The sequence below is a fragment of the Macrobrachium nipponense genome, chromosome 21 (genome assembly GCF_015104395.2).
Source record: "Macrobrachium nipponense isolate FS-2020 chromosome 21, ASM1510439v2, whole genome shotgun sequence".
NCBI lineage: Eukaryota > Metazoa > Arthropoda > Malacostraca > Decapoda > Palaemonidae > Macrobrachium > Macrobrachium nipponense.
The window spans coordinates 59,005,491-59,028,956 of NC_087212.1; the positions used below are offsets into that span (position 1 = coordinate 59,005,491).

Here is a 23,466-nt window from a genome sequence, read left to right on the forward strand (position 1 = left end):
AAGAAATGATTCAGAGAAAATTTCCCAAATTTCGAAGCCACCCAATAACAGTGTGGGAAGGGGACAACCATTATCTGGTTCCCCTGCCTCCCGTCACCTTTCCTTGAAGATGAGCACCTTGAGGAAAATGCTCACCTCATCGACGTCCATGTAACGATCAAAAGTGACTTCACCATCCGGTAGAGCTTGGGCTCGCAGGGAAGGCAGCTCCATTTCAAGTTTCCTGAAAAGTTGAAATAAATTCTCACTTGATGAAGTGGATGGAAGCAGAAAAGAGATAAACATTAGTTAGATGCCGGGGCTGTGATATTCTTTATATATATATATATATATATATATATATATATATATATATATATATATATATATATATATATATATATATATATATATATACTATATATTATATAATATATATATTTGTGTGTATTGTTAGCATATATATATATATTATGTATATATATATGTGTGTGTGTGTGTGTGTGTTGTATGTCTTGTGTGTAGCTGTCGGTTCAAATCGCCTGAAAAACTTATTTAAGATTCTTTATGACTTTGTACTCACTTTCCAAGGTCCTGGAAGGTTGTTGAAAATCTTAAAGTGTTTTCTTTGTGCTTTTTTCTGAGCTCTTCTAAGGCCTCGGGCGATGCTGCTACTTCCGCTACGCCTGTTGGAATGGAGGAAACCGAACTCTTAGAGAACAGAACAAACCAGAGAGAGTGCATTTAGTCTCTCTAAGTCTTTAGTTTCTTTTTCTGTCTAATAAAGTGAAACTAATTTTGCTATATCAACAGGAAAGGCATTTTCTTTACCGGTGCTAACCCTTAGTGGCTTAGCATACCCGTGTAAAAAAGCAAAGGCCGTTTAAAAAAGCAAAGGCCGTTGTCAGAAATCTTGTAACTCCATATCAGGGTCAAAATAAAGTTTCGTCTGGTAAAGCAGCCATTTTCAAGAAGAGAGAGTGAGTCATAATTAGCACTGCTGATCTTGTTTCTCAAGATGCTGAAACTTCCCTGCCCAGCTATCATTGAGGTCAATCTCTCTCTCTCTCTCTCTCTCTCTCTCTTTTCTTGGAAATGGCTCCTTTACCAGACGAAACTTTATTTTGACCCTGATATGGAGTTACAAGATTTCTGACAACGGCCTTTGTTTCTGTACACGCGTATGCTAAGCCACTAGGGTTAGCACCTGCAAAGAAAATGCCTTTCCTGTTGATTGGAAAAAGATAATTTAGCATATATATATATATATATATATATATATATATATATATATATATAATATACGTACATACATACATACATTCACATTCTTACATACATATGGCTGAATTCTTTAGGCATATGTATAACAGAGTCGATAACAATTATTATATATATATATATATATATATATATATATATATATATATATATATATATATATATATATATATATATATAATGTGTGTGTATCTTGATTTGCCACATTGTCAAAGTCACTGTCAGTCATTATTTCTAATCCAGGCCGGTGTTCAAACCCTCTTACCGAAGAAGCACCCTTGGGTGTAAGACATTCCTAAGATTTAGTGGATTCGATATATACAGATTAGTTTCACCAAACACCTAAAGATCTTTGTTCAGCACAATAAACTTTCCTTCTGAAACCGATTAAGTCCTCTTGCAACAATCTGAATCACTATCACAAATCCCTAAGAAATACGCTCCACTTCTACGGCATTTTGAATTTTCTGTCATAAGAAGAATCAGGTCAGTCTCGGGCAACAGACTTATCTGAGTCAGCCAACTGACAGAAAGGGAGAACTGTAGGAGAAAAACGTGAATACCTTTGTCTCTCCGCGTCCTGAGGATTTCTAGATAAGCAGGCGCCTCCATTTCTTCCAGTTTCTTCAAAATGTCGACGGCAGCGTTGTCATCACCGCCATCTCTGTCGAGCAGCACTTCGATGATGCGCCATCTACAAAAGGATGACCGAGACGAGCTCTCCATTATATTGCAGTAAGACAGTTCAAATGGGAAATTTTAATTGTTATTTCCATTCAGAAAGGATCAATGAATTGTATGCGACCATACAATCAACAACACCAATAGTGATAAACATTAATTATCATAATGATATGAATAAGTGAAGCATGACAAGAGGAAATAGAAGATAATATACATTAACTGAAGTCAAAAGAAAACAAACAAACTGGTCTGTCTTGGTTCACATGAATTACCCTCCAAGTCTTGCTCACCATACCCCCACCATCAGTGACTTAGTGATGAATGTCAATTACTCATGCGAATTGGACTGATGGGGAGACCGCCGAAAGTTTCTCTTCCTTCTTTGTGCACGATGAGAGGTGAACATTCTTACACACACACTAACATATATATATATATATATATATATATATATATATATATATATATATATATATATATTTGTGTGTGTAATTTATTCAGTGGGGAGGTTACCTACAATGGGTTTACCCATAGCGTGCTATGATTGTATACCATTAATGTATTTTTATACAGCAACTTATCATTTGTTACCATATTGTATCACCATACACGAGATACAAAATGTTTTGTGTAAGCTATTGACCCAAGGTGGGTGTTACAAGTACAATATCCATCTGCATAGGTCAAATAGGCTAATACAGCTGTATTTAAGATGAAGGTAATGGTAATGAAACTGATATTTTACTACTTGAATCCATTTTTACTGCATTATTATGAAGGTATTATCGTCGTCATATAAAAAAGACTGGTTATTCTTTATTTTCTTTTAAGATTACATTCTGAGAATCAGCTGATTGAGGAATACTACTGATATAATTAGGAGAATCTTTGTTAATTACTAAAAGAAACTGGTTATTACTGGAATTATTATTTTTAATTTTGTACGTAAATATTAAATGGGTATACAAAGGTAAGCTAACATTCCTTATGTAATAGTAAATCCCTCAAAATTGCAAAACAGCTGGTTTCCGATTCCTTTGTTTAAGTTTAATCGATGTTTACGTCAGTTTTTGGTGAGCGGTGTTCAAGCAATATACTGAGCATGTTTTGTTAAAGATAGGGGTGAAAAGGTAGATAATTGCTTTTTGCATAAAGTTGTCAGTTTAAAGTGTGTTGGTTATTGTTTATAAGGATATTTAGTGTTTGCAGTTAGGGCCTTGCCTCTATTAATCCTGGTAACAGGGAGATTAATACACACACACACATATATACATATTATGTGTGTCATTTTATATTTTCTCCTCCCAAGTGGCTGACCTTACTGATTGCCAACTAATCCACACACGTCACTAAACAACTTTACACAAGGGATATGTTGTGACACGCGACAGTTGACAAGATCGTCCGTCACCTTCCTGACCAGTTCATGATTTTCTTACTTGGAAAGCCAAGACTGTGAATACGTGAAATCGGGATGACTGTGGCCGTAGACTTTTACAGAACAAGAGCCTGACCTATAAAAATATGTATCTGGTCTTTTTGTCTAGATTTAATTCTGTTTTTTACCGATCTCGAAATGTTCTTTAAACGGGAAACTAAATTAAACATTCAACGTTAAACAGTGCGCCTTCATGTTTTTGTTTACCATTGATTTCAAAAATAGTCTTAAAAGAATGATCTGTATTAAAAGATGACAATTTTAATGTTGAATAATAATTCAAAAAAGGAAAATTTTTCGGTTTCTCTAAACCTTGTCTCCTTATTTGATGTGTATGAATAATTTATTTACCATCGACACAACTACATATCAGATATACTCTCCATAATACAACCTTTCATGAGGAATACCATTCTAAACATCGGTGCTTTAGGAAAATAATAAAATAAATCTTCAATGTTCAGTCAAATCGTATTCCTCATGAAAGTTTGTCTTACGGAGGTATATCTAATATGTAGTTGTGTCAATGATTCATATATACCAAATAAGGAAACAAGGTTTAGAGAAACAGAACATTTTTATTTGAGCTTCCTCGGGGAGTAACCTTACAAACTACACTGGTGTTGCTGTTGTTCTCGTTCTGGGGGGGTGGGGGCTGGGTTTAGGAAAGCCTTGTGAAAAAGCCTAAAAAGGTTTGATAAAAGTGTTTCGCGTTGAGTTAAAACAGGAATTTTAGAATAGGATGTTTATTATATAGAGTGAAAAAATAAAGAATAAATAATGTGCATGTTAAACATTACAGAACAATTATTTCTAATAGGATATAATGTGTTTATTTTAATATTTGTGAAACAACGGGTTATTTGACCGTAGATTTTAGCATGCACTTCGAGTAAGCTGGAGGTCGGATCACGCTTTAATGGAATTATTATTCAACATTTCACCTGTTAATACAGATCATTCTTTAAAGTTAACAGCAGTACAGAAAGTTTATTTGTCTTCATTAGTAAACATTTGACTTATTCAGTAAGCAGAAAGGCTGAAGTCTATTGGCGTCCATTTTCGTAAAGGATATATATATATATATATATATATATATATATATATATATATATATATATATATGTGTGTGTGTGTGTGTGTGTGTGTGTGTGTGTATGTACACACACACACACACACACACACATATATATATATATATATATATATATATATATATATATATATATATATATATAAATATATTACATGTGTGTGTATGTTTGTGTATGTGTATGCATCTGTACTTGCGTGTGGATGTATAGCTAGAACGAGATCCTATCAGAGAATGGACGCCAATAGTTTGCAGCCTTTCTTTTTACTGAATATGTCAAAAGTGTACTATTGATGACAAACAAATTTTTTGTACTGCTGTTAATGTGCATCACAACATCAAAGGTCAACAGCGAATATCAAATGAAAAACTCGCACTAAATGGATACACTATGAAAAATATAGTTTTGTTGTTGTTGTTGTTGTTGTTGTACATTTTACTATGTTTTCTGTTTACTTTGAAACTCAAGTGAATTATTATAAGAATTACCTAACCCTCAAAAACAAGTTTCTTCGCCCTTGAAAATATACTAGCGCTACAAGGTGCACAAAAAGTAGTCATAAATATGTTGCATCAGTTACGTCTGTCTTTGAGTTGTTTGGCTTTACTGGACCGCCCGAATGATAGAATTTACTGAGTTATTGACATCAAATCGTATGAACACTCCTCAACGGTACTTTCGGAAAAGTTTCTGGCGTGCATATCATGGTATACATTCCTTTGTGCTTGAAAGACTTTGGGACTTCTTGGTTCTTTGCGTTTGAAAGACTTTAGAAGTTCGTTCTTTGTGTTTGAAAGACTTTAGGACTTCGTTCTTTGAGTTTGAAAGACTTTAGGACTTCGTTCTTTGTGTTTGAGAGACTTTAGGACTTCGTTCTTTGTGTTTGAGAGACTTTAGGACTTCGTTCTTTAGGACTTCGTTCTTTGTGTTTGAAAGACTTTAGGACTTCGTTCTTTGAGTTTGAAAGACTTTAGGACTTCATTCTTTGTGTTTGAATGACTTTAGGACTTCGTTCTTTGAGTTTGAAAGACTTTAGGACTTCGTTCTTTGTGTTTGAAAGACTTTAGGACTTCATTCTTTGTGTTTGAAAGACTTTAGGACTTCGTTCTTTGAGTTTGAAAGACTTTAGGACTTCGTTCTTTGTGTTTGAGAGACTTTAGGACTTTGTTCTTTGTGTTTGAGAGACTTTAGGACTTCATTCTTTAGGACTTCGTTCTTTGTGTTTGAAAGACTTTAGGACTTCGTTCTTTGAGTTTGAAAGACTTTAGGACTTCATTCTTTGTGTTTGAAAGACTTTAGGACTTCGTTCTTTGTTTTTGAAAGACTTTAGGACTTCGTTCTTTGTGTTTGAAAGACTAGGACTTCGTTCTTTTGAGTTTGAAAGACTTTAGGACTTCGTTCTTTGTGTTTGAGAGACTTTAGGACTTCGTTCTTTGTGTTTGAGAGACTTTAGGACTTCGTTCTTTAGGACTTCGTTCTTTAGGACTTCGTTCTTTGTGTTTGAAAGACTTTAGGACTTCATTCTTTGTGTTTGAAAGACTTTAGGACTTCGTTCTTTGTTTTTGAAAGACTTTAGGACTTCGTTCTTTGTGTTTGAAAGACTAGAACTTCATTCTTTGAGTTTGAAAGACTTTAGGACTTCGTTCTTTGTGTTTGAAAGACTTTAGGACTTCATTCTTTGTGTTTGAAAGACTTTAGGACTTCGTTCTTTGAGTTTGAAAGACTTTAGGACTTCATTCTTTGTGTTTGAAAGACTTTAGGACTTCGTTCTTTGAGTTTGAAAGACTTTAGGACTTCGTTCTTTGTGTTTGAAAGACTTTAGAACTTCATTCTTTGAGTTTGAAAGACTTTAGGACTTCAATTTTTTGTGTTTGAAAGACTTTTTAACTTCATTCTTTGAGTTTGAAAGGATCTGGGACATCATGCTTTGTGTGTGAAAGACTTTGCGAATTAGTTCTTTGAGTCTGAAAGACTTTGGGACTCCTTTTTTTGTGTGTGAAAGACTTTGTGACTTCATTCTCTGTGTTTGAAAGACTTTGGGACCTCAATCACTAAACGACTCTCTCTCATTTGTGTAATGCTGAATGGCTGTGGATCCCAACGTTGAAGAAATTCGTGCTTTGCAAAATGTCTGAGAGGAGAACGAATCAATATCAATAGTAAGTGTAGGGTACTTAATAAACAACTCTACATTAGCACTACATATCCTTGCTTGAATATAGGAAACTTACTCTCAGTGGGCTATCTTTATTCATCTGTCTTTGTCTAAATCCCATGAAAGATTTAGTTGATAAAAAACTGTTTGCAGACACTTTCAGACATTGCGTTGAGTATCGAATAAAAAAATCTACTGCTTTTAGCATTGTTAGACTGATCAAATTGGTAGGAAGACGTATTTATATGCTCCTCATTCCGTTAGTTTATTCTTCTCTCAAACCAGATGAGGCTTGTCTTTGAAAGTGGCCAAAATCCGTTTACTCTCAACTCGATAGTTACTGACCAAACGGACTTGGGAAGAATCTTTGTAATAAGAATACTTATATATTTCAGAGATCAAAACTGAGAAACGAAGGAAAAGCATCAGTTAATTACTGTAGGCCATCGTAAGAACAAATATCAAATGATATACATAAAAGCTCCTACGAAGCCTTGTAGATAGAAAGAAAAATATGTGAAAGAAAGAAGCACGATTACACATCTGGACGTAATCGCATAGAGAAGTTGAATTAAGGCACCAGAGAGACGAAGTGTCACGAACTGATCTAAAAACCAGGAACAAACCCATTATAATTAGCCCGAGGCTCGACATTCACTGCCAATGACGCGGTGACAGACGTCAACATCAACATGGCGAAGATCACAGTTCTTGCTCTGGGCGCCCCCGTTCGTCTTCCTCTTCCTTCCATGCTGTCAAGATAAAGAATTACAAAATTAGCTATGTATGTCGTCGTTGATTTAATGATTAAATGATAAGCGACGCAATACATTAATAGGGAGTTTTGTAGATTTTTTTATATTGCAGGTTTAATGTTCATATCCGAATAACAATATCAGTTATACAATTGTACACTCGGCAAGGAAAGTTAAGATACAGTTTTTTTAAATAATAATGCCACACCTGGCAACTCTAGAAAGGGGGCGGAGCTTCAAAATCATAGCGTTTGTTGCTTTCTAGATTTCCATTAACTTTACACCATAAAGATTCTGTAGAGGTCCTATAATCATTTATACTTGAATGTAAAAACAGGCTCTATATTATTCATTAATGTTAGTATGGTAACGTCAGTTCAGGGTAGAATATCGATCATCCATTTTTAAAACCTACTGTGAAACCTTATTTATAGGTAATGTTTGACACTAAACTGACGTAAAATTCATAAACAATTGAAGACGGATCTTAAACAATGAGAAAAAGTGTTTTAAAATTTTGGGCAGTACTTGTGGAAATCGTGAGGAACAATACAGTAAAGAATGAAATATTATGACGATAGAGAGAGAGCGCGCAAGCATAGGACTATCGATATAGATACTTAATTCATTACATTTACTTTGAGAGATTAAGTGATAATATTTTTTCAAATGTTTCAAAAGTTGGGGGAGAGAGAGAGAGAGAGAAACTTGGAAGAGAGAGGGATAGAGAGAGAGTGCAAGCATAGGTCTATCTATAGAGAAACTTAATTCATTATATTTACTTTGAGAGATTGAGTGATAATATTATTTCAAATGTGTTTTTAAAGTGGGGAGAGAGAGAGAATTATAGCATTGGTGACGGACTTGTGACTGGGAAAGGCAGAAGAAAGTAGCAGTGAATCGGTGCACAGATACCTGGGAAACAGGTTGATATGACTGCCAAGATCTTGCTACACTCTGCTAGATGAAATTTGAAGGATCATATTATTCAAGTTAATTTTCTTAGAAATTCATACCCTAATCTTGATTTCATTCGACAGTTGCCGTAACATTCAAAGATTGTAAAAAGACGTGGAAAATTTTAGACACAGGCTGCGGTCATTCGTATTTTCGAAAATCGGGTTTCATCCACAAATCATTCACAAAAAAAGCTGTGTTAAGTAGAAATATTTATTACCACAAATAACTCAATATGTATTGCACAGGCAATTAAAGTTTTATATCGTGCAAAAAATGCTGATGTGTTGGGAGATCTTTCAGCCTCGCGGCAAAGAAATGCAGTCGTGTAGGGCTGTAGGATACTACGAACTGCTTTGTAATGGGAGCATATAGCCAGAAAACCTTTGAGCTGACATGCTATTTTAACCTTGATAAAGATTTATGTTTAAAGACAACAGCTTTGTAAACAGCAACTAGCATTCGATCCATGTCAACGTCAAAGTGGGAAATCTGTTACGTAAGCCAGTATCCAGTGACTTGCGCTTTCCCGCTCGGAGTTCTAGGGCTCCTCCTTACATCATAGAAAACGCTCTTGCAGATGCAACTAGATTTGCTCAACATACCTTAGCCGTCGCAACATTGACTGCCATTGATGTCAGCTAACTTTAATCGTGTTGCAATACAAACATGAGTTTGTAGAAACTAAAATAATTGCATTCACCACTTACGATGATGCAATAATATCCCTGTTCATGAAGGGAAATGAGTAAATATTGTCGTCGTGATACATAGTACTACAATCAGAACTTCACATTCTATCTATCAGATCTCTGTGAACGAATCCATCTGAGAAATTCCAATTACTTCGGACATATATCGTGTTTTTAAGTATCTGGACGGTTTTGTTTTGCAGTTTTAACTTATATGATATAATTTGCAGTGTATTTTGATATTCTAGAGTAAATTTAGCAATATTATGTCTTTTCAGTAAAAACAAATGGGAAATCCGATGAACTAATGAAAACTGTATCTTCACTTTTCTTGTCGAGTGTACAACACCTTCCCCCACTCCCATCCTACCTTCTTACTGCACAGAAGCTAACTTAAGCAGAGTTTGAAACCGTAAAAAAATATATATGTTTTTACTATCTTTAATTTTATTACCGCTTAATCATTAACATTAGAATTTTAAGTATCAGGGCAAAAATGTCCTATACAACTGTTGCAGTATTTCAGAAAATTACTGATAAACCTAAATTTGGGTAAGTCCTAAAATTCTAAGAATATCAATGGGTACCCGACCGAAAACCTGTAAATAATTGGGTTAATACTTTTTTCTGACGTGCTTTGGTAATGTCAATCTGTCGGGTCATGCAAAGTCAGAATAATGAGTAAATACATCTAAAATGCATGATGACTGTAACCATGGTTTAGAGAGGGGCTTCGACCATAACCTTTCGTTTTTCAAGAGACGAAGAGACAGTTCCTTGTTGAATCAGGCCCCATTCTTCCATATTCTTCGCCCTTCTCTTCCCTTTTCTCTGACGTCTCGATTAAAATTATTTCCAAACTAACATGCAATAACTTAGGCATATAAAAAATAGAATAATGAAAATCAAACAGGCTCCGACTCAATAGCCCATGCATTGCACAAAACAGTACAAGAGCGAAATCTCAGACCTCAGAGGAAAATCTTTTAGAAAAGAAAACAAAAGATAAAAGAGACTAAAACTAGATGCCATAAACCTTACGAACGATGCCTCGAAGAACAGGATAAGATAATAACCAATACTCAAATTATAAGCCGGTTTCAACATCGAACGAAATTCCCATGGCTTGACAACCTATGAGGATCCCCCCCCCCCCACCCCCCCTCAGAGAAGAAAGCATGAACGTCAAAATATTCGGAGCTAAGTCAATTCAACAACGCACTTAAAAAAAAATATAAGTACAAAACCATGAAAGGTTAACCAGAAGTCTGTAAGGTGGCGCTAATGTTCGATGTTCCCCGCAATGCTGAAATGAAAAGTGATTCTTTCGTAATCGATGGTGGGGAAGTTCCTGGTTCACCAATACGGAGACGTTTAAAGAAACGGATGTTTAAACTTATTTTACTTTACTTATTAATATTCCGTCTTTGCTTTTCTTAGAATGATTTTTTAATCTATTTATTATATATCTGTTTGTGGGATGATAATAGAAACTAAGACGTTTTGAAAATGACTCAAGGCTGGCTTTACTCCACAAGATAAGCCAAACGTTAGACGTACCCCCATATCCGTACATTGCCACTACAAAAGGCATGAGGAATTTGCAGTAGATAGGAGATTAAGAAATCCAGGTCTTAAGTGTGAAAGGTCTAGGCAATATGATCTATCATGTTAAGAGGAGTTCATTCCCATATAGTTTTTTCATCTTGAATATTAAAGTAAATATAAAAAGAAAGGTAACAGTTTCCTTGCTCTACTAATGGTCTTCGTTGACCAATTATGCAGTAAGGTGTCGCATAGAGCCAAGGTTGCTAGCCTTAAAACCCAGTTCCCGCATTCTTACGTCTAATATAAAGGCAAACCATTTTCTAAAATTCTGAAGATACGTTTTATTTCAGAGATAGTTGCATGACTACATACATATGAGTTATTGTAATAAATCTTAACAAGAAATTGTAAATTTACTTGAATTACATCATTCACGTGATGACATAGTGGGGAAATTGTCTCTGGTTCAAGCTTAGCCTCAGCCACGTGACCTGTGATCTTTCCTAAGCATATTCAGGGCCAGGAAAGAAACTTGCTCGCTGCGGGAAAGAAATGTGTCCCGTTGACCTTGAAGGGGGAAAAAATACCAACTTCTTCTACCTCTCAAGTGACCTTTACAAGGGAGCGACGGACATCTTATCTTGCACCGCTTACGGGGATTGAAATAAGACTCCAGCTTGAGGTGGTTAGAATTCGTGGATTTTTTGGGGCTTTTTAATCTCTTTCGGCTTCACCTGGAGCACCAGGGGATTTTACCCAGTGATTGCAAGACACACGTCTTTTGCAATACGCGACAGGTTGCCGTTGCCTTAATTCATTCCAGAAAGGTTGAGACCTTAGATGCTTTAGACTCCAATTTTATAGATATTGACAGGAATTAAGTACCAAGTCAGTGGCAGATGTGCAAATGGAATGGATAGAGTGAAAATGTTCATCAAGGGCACACGAGCATCTAGGCTTGTCTTATATCTTCGGTTGCCTTAGAGTTATACCTCAGACTTTTTTAACAGAAGAGACCTTGAGTAAAACTTCTACACAAGGTTTGTTCTATTAAGAACTTCTACGCAAGGTTTTTTCTGTTTCTGTTAGAACTTCTACGCAAGGCTTCTCCTGTTAGAAGGCATATTAAGAGATGGACAAATAGACTTTAATATATATATATATATATATATATATATATATATATATATATATATATATATATATATATATATATATATATATATATATATATATATATATATATATATATATATATATATATATATATATATATATATATATATATATATATATATATATATATATATATATATATATATGTATATAGATATATATATATATATATATATATATATATATATATATATATATATATATATATATATGCGATCGAGTGATCATGAGAAACCCTCTTGCTTGTATGCTTTGTATACTTTCCAAGATATTTGATAACGCCTTTCGTACAGCACTTCGAGACATCGAGAACTTATGATGAAAACTGTTGAGTCTTCCAGCATACGGAAACATCCAAACACTTAACCTGCGTGTAAATTCCAGATGTAAATTATGAGTGGAAACATATATAATCAAAGTTCTAGTTACCCCAAAAAATAGTTATAGGTAAATTTTTTTTGCTAATCGGTGTGTGGTGGTTTCATATAGCCGGACCATCTAGAGGCAAGGCGATAATACTTCAATCGTATCTATGTCACTTTTGAAAAATGCCTTATTTTTTTAAGGGTTCATGCGTACAATATTTTGCTAGCTAATTCATGTTAATTCTCATTTTAAGTCATATTAGCTACCATCGGCCATAGGACAGTTAGTTGAGTGAAACATGTAGGGAACTTGTTCTTTATCCAAGATGTTAGATATTCTTGTTGGGTTAATATCTGCACATTTGACTAAATGAAATTAGTACCAAAAACCAGATGCTGCTTCCAAGAAACATTCTCAAACAGAGCACTGTCGTTGCAGCTTAAGAATATCCCATTTATGTTACTGAAGCCTCGATTTAACAAAAAAGGATCTCAAAGTCTCTAAAACTGGTTTGCATCATCCAGAAGGATAAACTAGTAACTTTTAGTATCTCCGTGTGACACTGAACAGGAACTTTCAAGGTATACGGGCGTGCGCACTGGCCTTGCAGGCAAGTAGCCTACGACGATATCAGTCATAACCTGAGGACGCGAGAACGAGGATAATGGTAGATTATTTAACAACATAAAGTCTGGACTTTGGATCCAGAGCCTCTGAACGATGTATCGTCCCTTTCCCGAAGCTTCTTTCCGAACACTTGAAAGGAAAACAACCTTTAGCTGCAGTCTTCCTTTATCTAGAAATCTCCAATTTCGTTAGTGCTTGTTTTAAGCAAATGAATGACTTCGAAACAAAGAGAGGCCAAGAATGTCTACCAGCAACGTTTCGTCAAAATTGACTTTAGTACCAAGTACATGTTTAGTGGAGTATATATTATCAGTGCCTTTTCATGCCATGAAGTTGAATACTAACAGATGGACCCAACCAGAAACAAATAAGATGACTATCGGTCTCGCAACGAAGCCATCGCTTAAACGGTAATTTCCCCATAGCACTCATACAATTGCGCATTCTATCATCTCATAATTGACAACCACTTATCAACAAACGGACATAAACAACATCGAGTACAACGTGAACAAACGAATCGGGAAACAGCTGTTATGTGGTTTTGAGGATTTTATTGTAACATAAAATATGTTAGTTTACCTTCGTATACCCACTTTTCATTTATGTCCAAAAATAAAAATAATAATTTCAGTAATTATGTTTGTTAGAAACTAAAAAATGTTCCTCATAATTCTCTCGATAGTAGGCTTAAATCAGCTGATTCTGAGACCGTGAACATTATCCTAGCTTAAACAAATGCATATGACAAGTAGCTTTTTTTATGCACAATTCAGTGATAATATATCATGACAAAAATACAATATAAATGGATTCAGTGAGTAAAATATCAGTTTTATTTACCTTAAATACTCGTAATAGATTATTTGACTTATTCAATGAATACTGTAAGTGTAACACCTAGCCTTAGGTCAATGGTTCACACAATACACATTTTATATCTCGTGTATGGTAATACAATATGGTAACAACTGACAAGCAAGTTACTATATTAAAAATGCATTAATGGTCATAAAACCATGGCACCTTGTGGTAAAGACAATTGGGCTACTTACCCAACTGTCATTTACTAGAGAGAGAGAGGGGGCGGGTTGCCTTTTTTTCTGTGTAATTTTACAGTATATTTTGTTACAAGTATTGGGAAAAAGGTAGATAATTGCCTTTTGCATAAAGTTTTCAGTTTAAAGTGTGATGGTTGTTGTTTATAAGCATACAGAGTGTTTGTAGATATGTTGTAATGACAAGATTAGGTAAGGAAAGGTTCGGAGGTGCCCTTCACCAATTGTAGATTTTTATTACTTGCCCTTATGCGGATTTCGCCCTTCTCTAACAGGGGCTTGGCTCTATTAATCTTGGCAATCGAGAGATTGCTCCTTCAATTTGAGCCTTATTTCATTTGGGTTGGGAGTCTTCCATGAATCCAATAGTTTGTGAATAATTCTATAAGAAATGAGATGGAAATAACCAGAATGTCTTCAACCATGTAGTATATAATATCGGCTATCTTATGTGTGAAGGGATAAATCAAAGCACCCATAGTGTAACCAAATGCGCGTTATCATTCGAGCAGGTGCCAACTGATCTGTTGTTTAAGGGAAAGATCCATCCCTGCCTTCCCTTCCCGCTTCTTTGCCCTTCATAGCATATTTAACAAAATAATACGACATTCATACTTTTGTAGTCATCGTTTCTCTTTCCAAGCAAAGAGCGATAAACTTCCAGTCACATATCATCCATAGAAAATAGTTTGGAGATGCAAAAGTGAATTTCTTGTAATTTACATTTTAATCCTGGATTGAGGATTATGAGTTTGCACTTAATAAACTATCATTAAAACAGTCGATTTAATACTGTAGAGTATGCTACGAGGAAAATCTCTGCTTCTTATATTTTAAGAATTTCTCAAGTAATAGAAGCATAAAACGCGTATCTTATTTGAGGCTAGAATACACTTGATTTTATACCTGATGGTGAACATATGCTTCATAATCAGGATCAACATAGTTTGGTTTTAAAAAGCTGCTCAATTTTTACACAAAACAGTTGTAGCTCTACAAAATCAAAAGATCTCAGAAGCTCAAAATCCAATCTGCCCTGAAATATAAAGACAAGCAGTCACTCGGTTTTAGAAACAAAATAGCAGTAAAATCACAACCTGTTATTTTGAGGAAGAATAGGTCTAACGAAATTAAGAAGATGAAGAAGAAAGAAGGAAGAGGGCGAGACCTTTCCTTCCCATTTCACCCAAGTGCGTCTAGTTTTTGCAACAGCGGTCGTAACTGTCGCTTTTTATGGCGAACTATCCCTTTTCACCAGGCGTTGGTCCGCGAGTGTTGGAGGGGTACCACATTTCTTTGGCGTTGCTAAGATGGTTACGTGTGACAAAAGAAAAAAATGTCTTGTCCTGCCTGGAAGGTCAGCCGACGACCTTCGAACAGATTATGCCGATTATTGAGGCAAGCCAACTGTGTTGTGTTGTGAGGAAAGTGAACTTTTTCCTGACAAGTCTTCATTTTTATTTTTTTATTTTTGCGAAGCGATAAAAAAAATAATCAGATTTTTCATTCATCATTGTATATCCACAATTTACTCAACTGCTTAGTATTAGCAAGCAATTTGACATACTGAAAAATCATAATCTTGACAACATAAAATTCTTAACTTAGGCAATTAATGATTCGAAATACATAATAGCTATGGTGAAGTAGTCGACAGCAAGGGAAAACATTTCTCAAAACTGCATAGCCCTGTACACAGGCAGAACCGCGGATACACAATGAAAAGTTCAGACAGCACGACAGACAGACAGACATAAGTAACAGCAACAGCTGCCATATTAAGAGAAGCAGACAAGGAGGACGAGAGAATGCATAACGGGAGAATATAAAGTATTCCAATTTCTTCGCAAAGGGCCACCGACAGAGAGAAAAACACGACTATGTTCCAGTGTTTGCAAATAACAAAGGAATAAAAAAGAAATTATCCAAGACTTGTAATCCGGTTTTACAAAACAAAAATGACCATAAGGGAAACTCGAATCAGGAAGAGCCCATATTCCTAAAAGCTAACTGCATCGCCCCGGCTTCTGAAAAGCAAAAAGGATAATGATTTCGACATGCGTTCCGTCTCCCACTTTGATTACACACACAGAATATAATATAGATATTTATATATATATATATATATATATATATATATATATATATATATATATATATATATATATATATATATATATATATAATGTATACATAAAAGCTTATCTCACCAACCCCACAAGGAAAAAAGATTTGATTAGTTTTATGCAAAATTTGTTGCGCCCTGGTTTAGCTGGTTGAGGTGAGTAAAGCAGCACATACTCGTAGAGCTGAGAACGATACCCCCCGAAAGTATTTCCTGAGAACTAGGATGAAAGTGAAATCTGAAGCCACCCCTCCAGATAGGAAAAAGGAATACTGTGTGTGCATATATATCTAATTAGGCCAGTCAAGTATAACGACTGTGGTGGTAAGCATTACTACTTGGACGATGTTTCCTTAGGAAGTGCCGGTGGCTAGGGATTCTAATGTATCTTGCCCCTCGATGAGCCTCTTTTGAGCCCAATTACAGTCACATCGTCAGGTCAGTCTATTTACCGAGGATAACCTAGATTCCTACACATTGCTGTCCTGGGAAGTGACATTGGTTTGAGGTATGTTGCCCCTCGAGGCAGAAGAACGCTTAGGAAAGAGTTTCCTTGGACTGAGGAAACACCCCGAATGGGCGATAAACCTCCTCTCTTGAGGTCAGTGACAAATCATGTTTATCCTGTGGGCTTGTAGTGGGAAGGTCAACAAATGACCAGGTACATGAGGTGTGCTGATTCATCCCCTTTCTTGTTTAGAAAAAATACCAAAATGAATAAAATAAAAATTGCTGGAATTTTGATTGCACTTAGACATGGTGCAAATAAACGAATAATAGCTTATCTATTTAGGGAAAGAAATCAGGATGTTTCATGGAAGTGTTAGGCGAAAAAGGTGGTGGATTATGGTGGGGTGGGAGAAGAGGCGCATCAGAACAGGGAGGCAAGAAATGTAGAGGGGCGAGAGCAAAAGACTGGGAACAGACTTGAACTGTCTCTGGAAGGCTGGAAGCCTATGCTGGAATACAAGAGGGAATTTTTCAGCAAATTCCCCTTTATGGAAGTGAAATGTGGTTGTTGAATGTGGTGAAGATGAACTGTGTTTGAATTATATGTAGTGTAAGTGGGAAATATTAAAATATGTCGAAATGATACAAAGGTTAGTGTAGGTGAAAGGAAGGGTCAGAGTATTTTGAGATGATGTCGATCATTCAGAAATAATTATTGCTAATGGGTTGGTGAGCGCCTCAGTGGCATGATCGGTATGGTGTTGGCGTGCCACCTCGGTGGCCGCGAGTTCGCTTCCCGGGCATTCCATTGAGGGGTTAGAGTTGTGTATTTCTGGTGACAGAAGTTCACTCTCGACGTGGTTCGGAAGTCACGTAAAGCCGTTGGTCCCGTTGCTGAATAACCACTGGTTCCATGCAACGTGAAAACACCATACAAACAAAGCTAATGGGTTGGTCGACACTGTATGTAAATCAGAAGTGGCAGGAGGGAGGGGAGGAAAGGAGGAGAGGAATTTTGACAGACGTCGAGGAAATGGTAATGGAAAGGATGGCCTTAATGTCCAGAAAGTGTGAGAATATGTGCAAGACACCGGTAAATAGTGTCTTGTAGTGTGCGCGTTTGTATAGGGAGCTTGACGTGCTCTTGATGAGTCTTCAGTGTGCGGATGTGATGCAACTAATGTCGTGGGAGTTTTTCTGCACGATTCACCGTTTTCCAAAGCATGGAATTTTGTAACCTGATTGTCATGTTCTGTTTTTTTTCTTTTTAAAGGAAACGTTAAAGGAAAACAGCTTAACGCTGAAAAAGTAATATATATATATATAATATATATATACTATATTATATATATCATATATATATATATATATATGTATAATATATGTATATATATACTATGTGTTTGTGTTGTGGGTGTGGCGCGCGCATACAGTATATATATATATATATTATATATATATATATATATATATATATATATATTTATATATATATATATATATTATATATATATATATAATATATATATATATATATATATATATATATTGTGTTTAAATAACACCATTCAGTTTTCAACCATTTTGAAAATCAGAGAATATCATTGCTTTAGACGAGTCTGTCGGGGATTGGACAAGTTCTTGGTTGCTGTCAGCGAACGATAAAAACATGGATACAAAAACATGACGATCAGGACACAGGTAACCAACCTACCTTGATCCTCGGCACAACGATTGTGGATTGGGAGTTGAGCACAAATACTCACTGTTTCTTTTAACCTCCTCTAGCTTTGTTTTTTTTCTTCTTCACTTTTTCGTTGGATGTGAGGCTCAGCGGTGTTATGAGGTCAATGCACAAGAGGTAGCGTCGCCTTCTACTTGAATTAAAGACGCGTTTCCTCCATAAGCAGTTAGTTGCCCATTGCCTTTGAGAGGGGTGCAGCGGGAGATGCTGTTCTTTCGATTCTCAGGAAGTATTCTGGGATGAGGTTGCTACCCAGTGCCCATCTCTATCCAGGGCGTGACCCGCTACGTCTGACTTGCAACTAGGTTTATGATTCACTGCATAGGTCCACAGAGGCAAAATGGCTTTGACTGGATAGTACTTACATCACATTATGCTTGGCAAAAAGTCAAATGTACTGGTTCTCAGCCTGAGACAGAGATAGACATAGGGCTAGCAACCTCATCCCAAATTACTAGTTGTCGAAATTCGTTTGAAGCCAAAAATGACTACTAAGTGAAACGTGTCAATAAAATTGAAATGGAAAATAAAACTGCTGGTTTTGCATTGACACCATAAAATCGCCGAGCCTAACATCAAAGGAAAAGTGGAGGAGAAGAGGAAACGTTAATTAGGAGGGTGGGCCATTAGGTCCAGAGGGCAAGGGAGCATATGCAAGGTAGTGGTGAATGATGAAATGTGTGCAGGGAGTTTACTGAAAGGCTGCTGATGAGCCTTTTGTAGAGGTGTATGAAGCAATAAGGTTGTGGAAGTTTTCTTCATGTGGCGTTCACCCAAGATTCAAGTGGAAGTAACAGTGTGGCAGCCACTGGCTCTGAGAAAAACCCTTCTACTGTAATATTTACATATATATATTATGTGTGTACACATTATATATATATATTATTATTATTATTATTATTATTATTATTATTATTATTATTATTATTATTATTATTACTCTCGTCAAGTTATCTTGTGCACCATATAGTCTCACAATTCTCTGCATTTCATATCAGTCTTAATAAGCTTTCTCTAACCCCATATATAGACCTTACAGCGGTTTCCTTTATCACCACACCTGCCACCCTGCTTCATGACAGACTCTGGCCCTACACAACTTTATTATCCAAAACTACACAGCTATTCCTTTATCAGGCTTAGTCAATTGTCTTTGATCAAAATTCTGGCATACACCTCTCTGATATACAAATTGTTAGTCTCCCGTATCAAGCTTCCTCGTTTACAAAGGCGCCTTTCCCTCACTTAGAATGCCTAAAGCACCCTGGTGAAACATCCATTCACGCTTTTACCTCTTATTTGTCCCTCTGACATCCTCAGTAGTCACCCCCACAAATGTTTCGACCTTTCAATAACTCCTTCCTCTTTTGCTTTGTTTCTCCTCCCCTCTTCTCTCTCCCACATTCAGCAAATCTTCATTTATATAACAGTATGTCATTTCCAGTCAGCATCGAATCTGCATGCAAGACAGAAAATGTCAGCAAGTTTAATCAACTGGTATTTGCATTTCCTTTTCACAAAGGAAATGATATTACGCAGGTCTTCCTGAACAGCAATTCACAAATCCCTCAGATTGTTGGGCGGTTCACCTGAAGGCCGAAGCGGAGTTCGAAGGTCATGGAACAACAACAAATTTTGGCAAGTGAAAAGTCACCGAAAATAAGCTAAAAGCCATCGACGCGAGGAAGAGAAAGAAAGAAAGCCAAACATTCTACTTATACCTCTAACCTGGAATATTGGCTTCTTTCTTTTTACCGTTAGAAAAAACCGTGGCAGCCAGAGGTTTACGGCGTACCCTAAAGAAACCGGAAAAAAATTAGCACAGTTGGAGTAGAAAATGGTAGTGGTGGAGTTGCGGGTGGAGGAGGTTTGAAAGTAGAATAGGGGAGGGAGGGGATGAGGAGAAGGAAGGGAAAGCTACGATGTCAGTCTTTAGAAACTCTCTCTCTCTCTCTCTCTCTCTCTCTCTCTCTCTCTCTCTCTCTCTCTCTCGAGTCACGCTTTCCATCTCGTTTCTCACCTTGTCTAGTAAACCTAAATAACTTCCGTAACATGCAGTGTATGATACGCTACAGGTTTTTGTGTCACGCGGAAAATAAGACTACGTAGATTTGTATAATTAAGGAATAGTCGAATATACTCAGCATTGAATAAATACCACACTATAAGATCCTGTGAGACTGAGTGGGCTGAGCTTTCTCTCATCGTCAGTTTCTAATACTAGATAATTTATAAATGTAAACACAGCAGGCATATCAACCGTTCACTAATGCACAAGTATTACTAAAAGCAAAAACTTACGTCATTTCTTGTTAACCGCTAGCACAACAAAAGCACAAACACTAAAAAAAAAATCTCAGCTCCTAGATGTGACGCACAGAAGCGTTCACACGCTCCCCCCGTTAACAGAGAAATGAGCCGAATTCAAGGAGGGCACCCAAGAGCATAGGTGGCTTTGGTATAGTCCACAATGGTAGAGGGAGGGAGACACAGAGAGAGAGAGAGAGAGAGAGGGGTGGGGATGGTGGTGGGGGCTGCAGGTATATCTTCCCTCTGCAAGAAAGCGGCCAACCCCAACAGAGGGCGTGCTCCACAGGGCTAGTGCCTAGTAGGTCAACCAGACAAATGAGTGTCATCTTTCCAGGGAGGAGCAATACTCGTTTCATTTCACGTCGTACAACAACGGCAGTCTGATTTAGAGATGTTGGCCCTGCCATCCTGGATTTCTTGGAATTTGGGAGAGCATCGCCGGGTGTCATACTTGACGTTCCTTTCAGAATTGTATTGAGTTATGTCGCTAGCGCTCTCCTTACGCTTTCCAATTCTGGTTCCGAATTTCTGGATTTCTTCACTTCCTCGTTGTTCTCGTTTCAGGTCATTTGGATTTGAATTTCGTTGGCTATTATTGAATGAATCAACTGAGAACGATATTAATAGATACTGATATAACGTATCCATACGGAATTACAAGTCAAGCTTTATCATTCAAACAAGGAAGGCAAAACTGTCTCGTCGAATGACAATGTGAGGTTCTTCAGGATTCTTTCTCATTCCAGAGCTTTGAAGCGAAAGCAAACTGCGTTGAAAATTAATCATCTTGGGAAAAAGACGTCTATATTTTTTTTTGGTGCATATATATAAAAATAAATATATTTTATCATAAATATATATCTATATATATAAAATATATATATAATATATGATATATATATAGTATATGGATTGATATATATATGTGTGTGCGTGTGTGTGTAGAGAGAGAGAGAGAGAGAGAGTCTGGAGTTAGTCAGGTTGCAGAAAATAAACCAGCTTACTGGGTATTCTACGCAAGCTTAAATCGGTGACGAAAATGAGAGTGATTATGAAAAATAATATTTAAAGCTTTTCTGAGATATTTGCTGATGTCTTTTATTCATTTAATCTCTGCTGGACTTAGGACTCGAAATTCAATAGTCTCCTGAAGCAAGTAGATGAAGATGTTCTCAGAAAGTTATTTGTTGTCGTTGTTGTTGCTGTTGTGTGTGTGTGTTTGTTTGTTTGTTTATTTGTTTGTTTTCAAGATCAAGATATTTCCACACTGCCGGAGCCAGTCAGAATTATTAAACTTCTGCCGAGATGTATGACAGGGAGTAGGCTAGAATGATCAAGTGAAGGCTGAATTCACCATTTATACATACATACATAATATATATATACATATATATATATATATATATATATATATATATATATATATATATATACATAAATGGAGAGCATATAATTTCATTGTCAGCTGATAGGGGAGAGCCGTTAAAATCTGGAAAGAAGAACAGAAGTAAAAACATAACCTCCGCTAGATCACTCTGCTGAAAAGTAAAAACTAATTTGGAAGAGAACTGTGAGTAATTTCGATATTATTATTATTATTATTATTATTATTATTATTATTTTTTTTTTTTTTTTTTTTTTGTCTACCACAGTCCTCCGATTCGACTGGGTGGTAATTATAGTGTGGGGTTCCGGGTTGCATCCTGCCTCCTTAGGAGTCCATCACTTTTCTTACTATGTGCGCCGTTTCTAGGATCACACTCTCCTGCATGAGTCCTGGAGCTACTTCAGCCTCTAGTTTTCCTAGATTCCTTTTCAGAGATCTTGGGATCGTGCCTAGTGTTCCTATGAGTATGGGTACAATTTCCACTGGCATATCCCATATCCTTATTTCTATTTTCAGGTCTTGATACATATCCATTTTCTCCTTCTCTTTCTCTTCAACTCTGGTGTCCCATGGTTTTGCGGCATCAATGAGTGATACTTTCTTCTTGATTTTGTCAATCAACGTCACGTCTGGTCTATTTGCACGTATCACCTATCTGTTCTGAAACCATAGTCCCAAAGGATATTTGCCTGATCGGTTTCTGTCACTCCTTCAGGTTGGTGCTCGTACCACTTATTACTGCAAGGTACTTGATGTTTCTTGCACAGGCTCCAGTGAAGGGTTTTGCCACTGAATCATGCCTCTTTTTGTACTGGTTCTGTCCAAGTGCCGGACATTCCCTTGCCATGTGGTTTATGGTTTCATTTTTCGTAATGCACTTCCTACATATGGGAGAGATGTTATTTCCATCTATCGTTCTTTGAACATATCTAGTTCTTAGGGCCTGATCTTGTGCCGCTGTTATCATTCCTTCCGTTTACTTCTTGAGCTCTCCCCTCTGTAGCCATTGCCATGTGTCATCGCTGGCTAGTTTTTTAGTCTCTCATGTATTGTCCGTGTATTGGTTTGTTGTGCCAGTCCTTTGTTCTGTTTATTATTATTATTATTATTATTATTATTATTATTATTATTATTATTATTATATTTTGTAAATTTTACTCAGGCTGTTTCAGAAAGCCATTATGCCACTCCCTACCATGAACCATATGTACACTTATACCACACATTTTCTGACATTATTTGGTGACCTAGCGGAAAAATACTTAGTGGAAGTGATTTGGTGTGTTTGTGCGTTGTTGTTGTCGTTGGTTAGTCTACAAAGTGAGTGGCAGAAAAAGGGAAATTGCAACACAGTTTCAAGAACTCATTGAATTAAGCCAGGTGATGAACCTAGGAGATTAATTGAAGCAGGTTGCGACTGATCGGCAAAATGTATCCCGTGATGAGCAACGAAGAGAGAAAGGGGCAGCCCTACAAGATGCAGAGAGGCCAAGAGTTTACAAAGAAAGATTAAGAGAAACAGCAAGTCAGGATTCTGAACGATAACACGGACATGAACATCAAGTAGTAAGATTCAAGGCTGAAGTTGATATTGCAAAGAGACAGATAAGCAACAATAGCAACCCTACAGTTACCGCGAA

At 36.5% G+C, this 23,466-nt stretch overlaps 1 protein-coding gene across 1 annotated transcript in view; it reads right to left on the minus strand.

Moving 5' to 3' along the window:
- Positions 1 to 20,587, minus strand: part of LOC135198054 (carboxypeptidase B1-like) — a 28,322-nt gene extending 7,735 nt beyond the window's left edge. Inside the window, exons 1-5 of the mRNA XM_064225448.1 lie at positions 20,431 to 20,587; positions 7,258 to 7,383; positions 1,824 to 1,954; positions 563 to 665; positions 136 to 223 (exon numbers count right to left, since the gene is read on the minus strand). Coding sequence (XP_064081518.1) covers positions 136 to 223; positions 563 to 665; positions 1,824 to 1,954; positions 7,258 to 7,383; positions 20,431 to 20,435 — 453 coding nt within the window. The 5' untranslated portion in view covers positions 20,436 to 20,587. The remainder of the gene's footprint in view (positions 1 to 135; positions 224 to 562; positions 666 to 1,823; positions 1,955 to 7,257; positions 7,384 to 20,430) is intronic.
- Between the last annotated feature and the right edge of the window lie 2,879 nt (positions 20,588 to 23,466).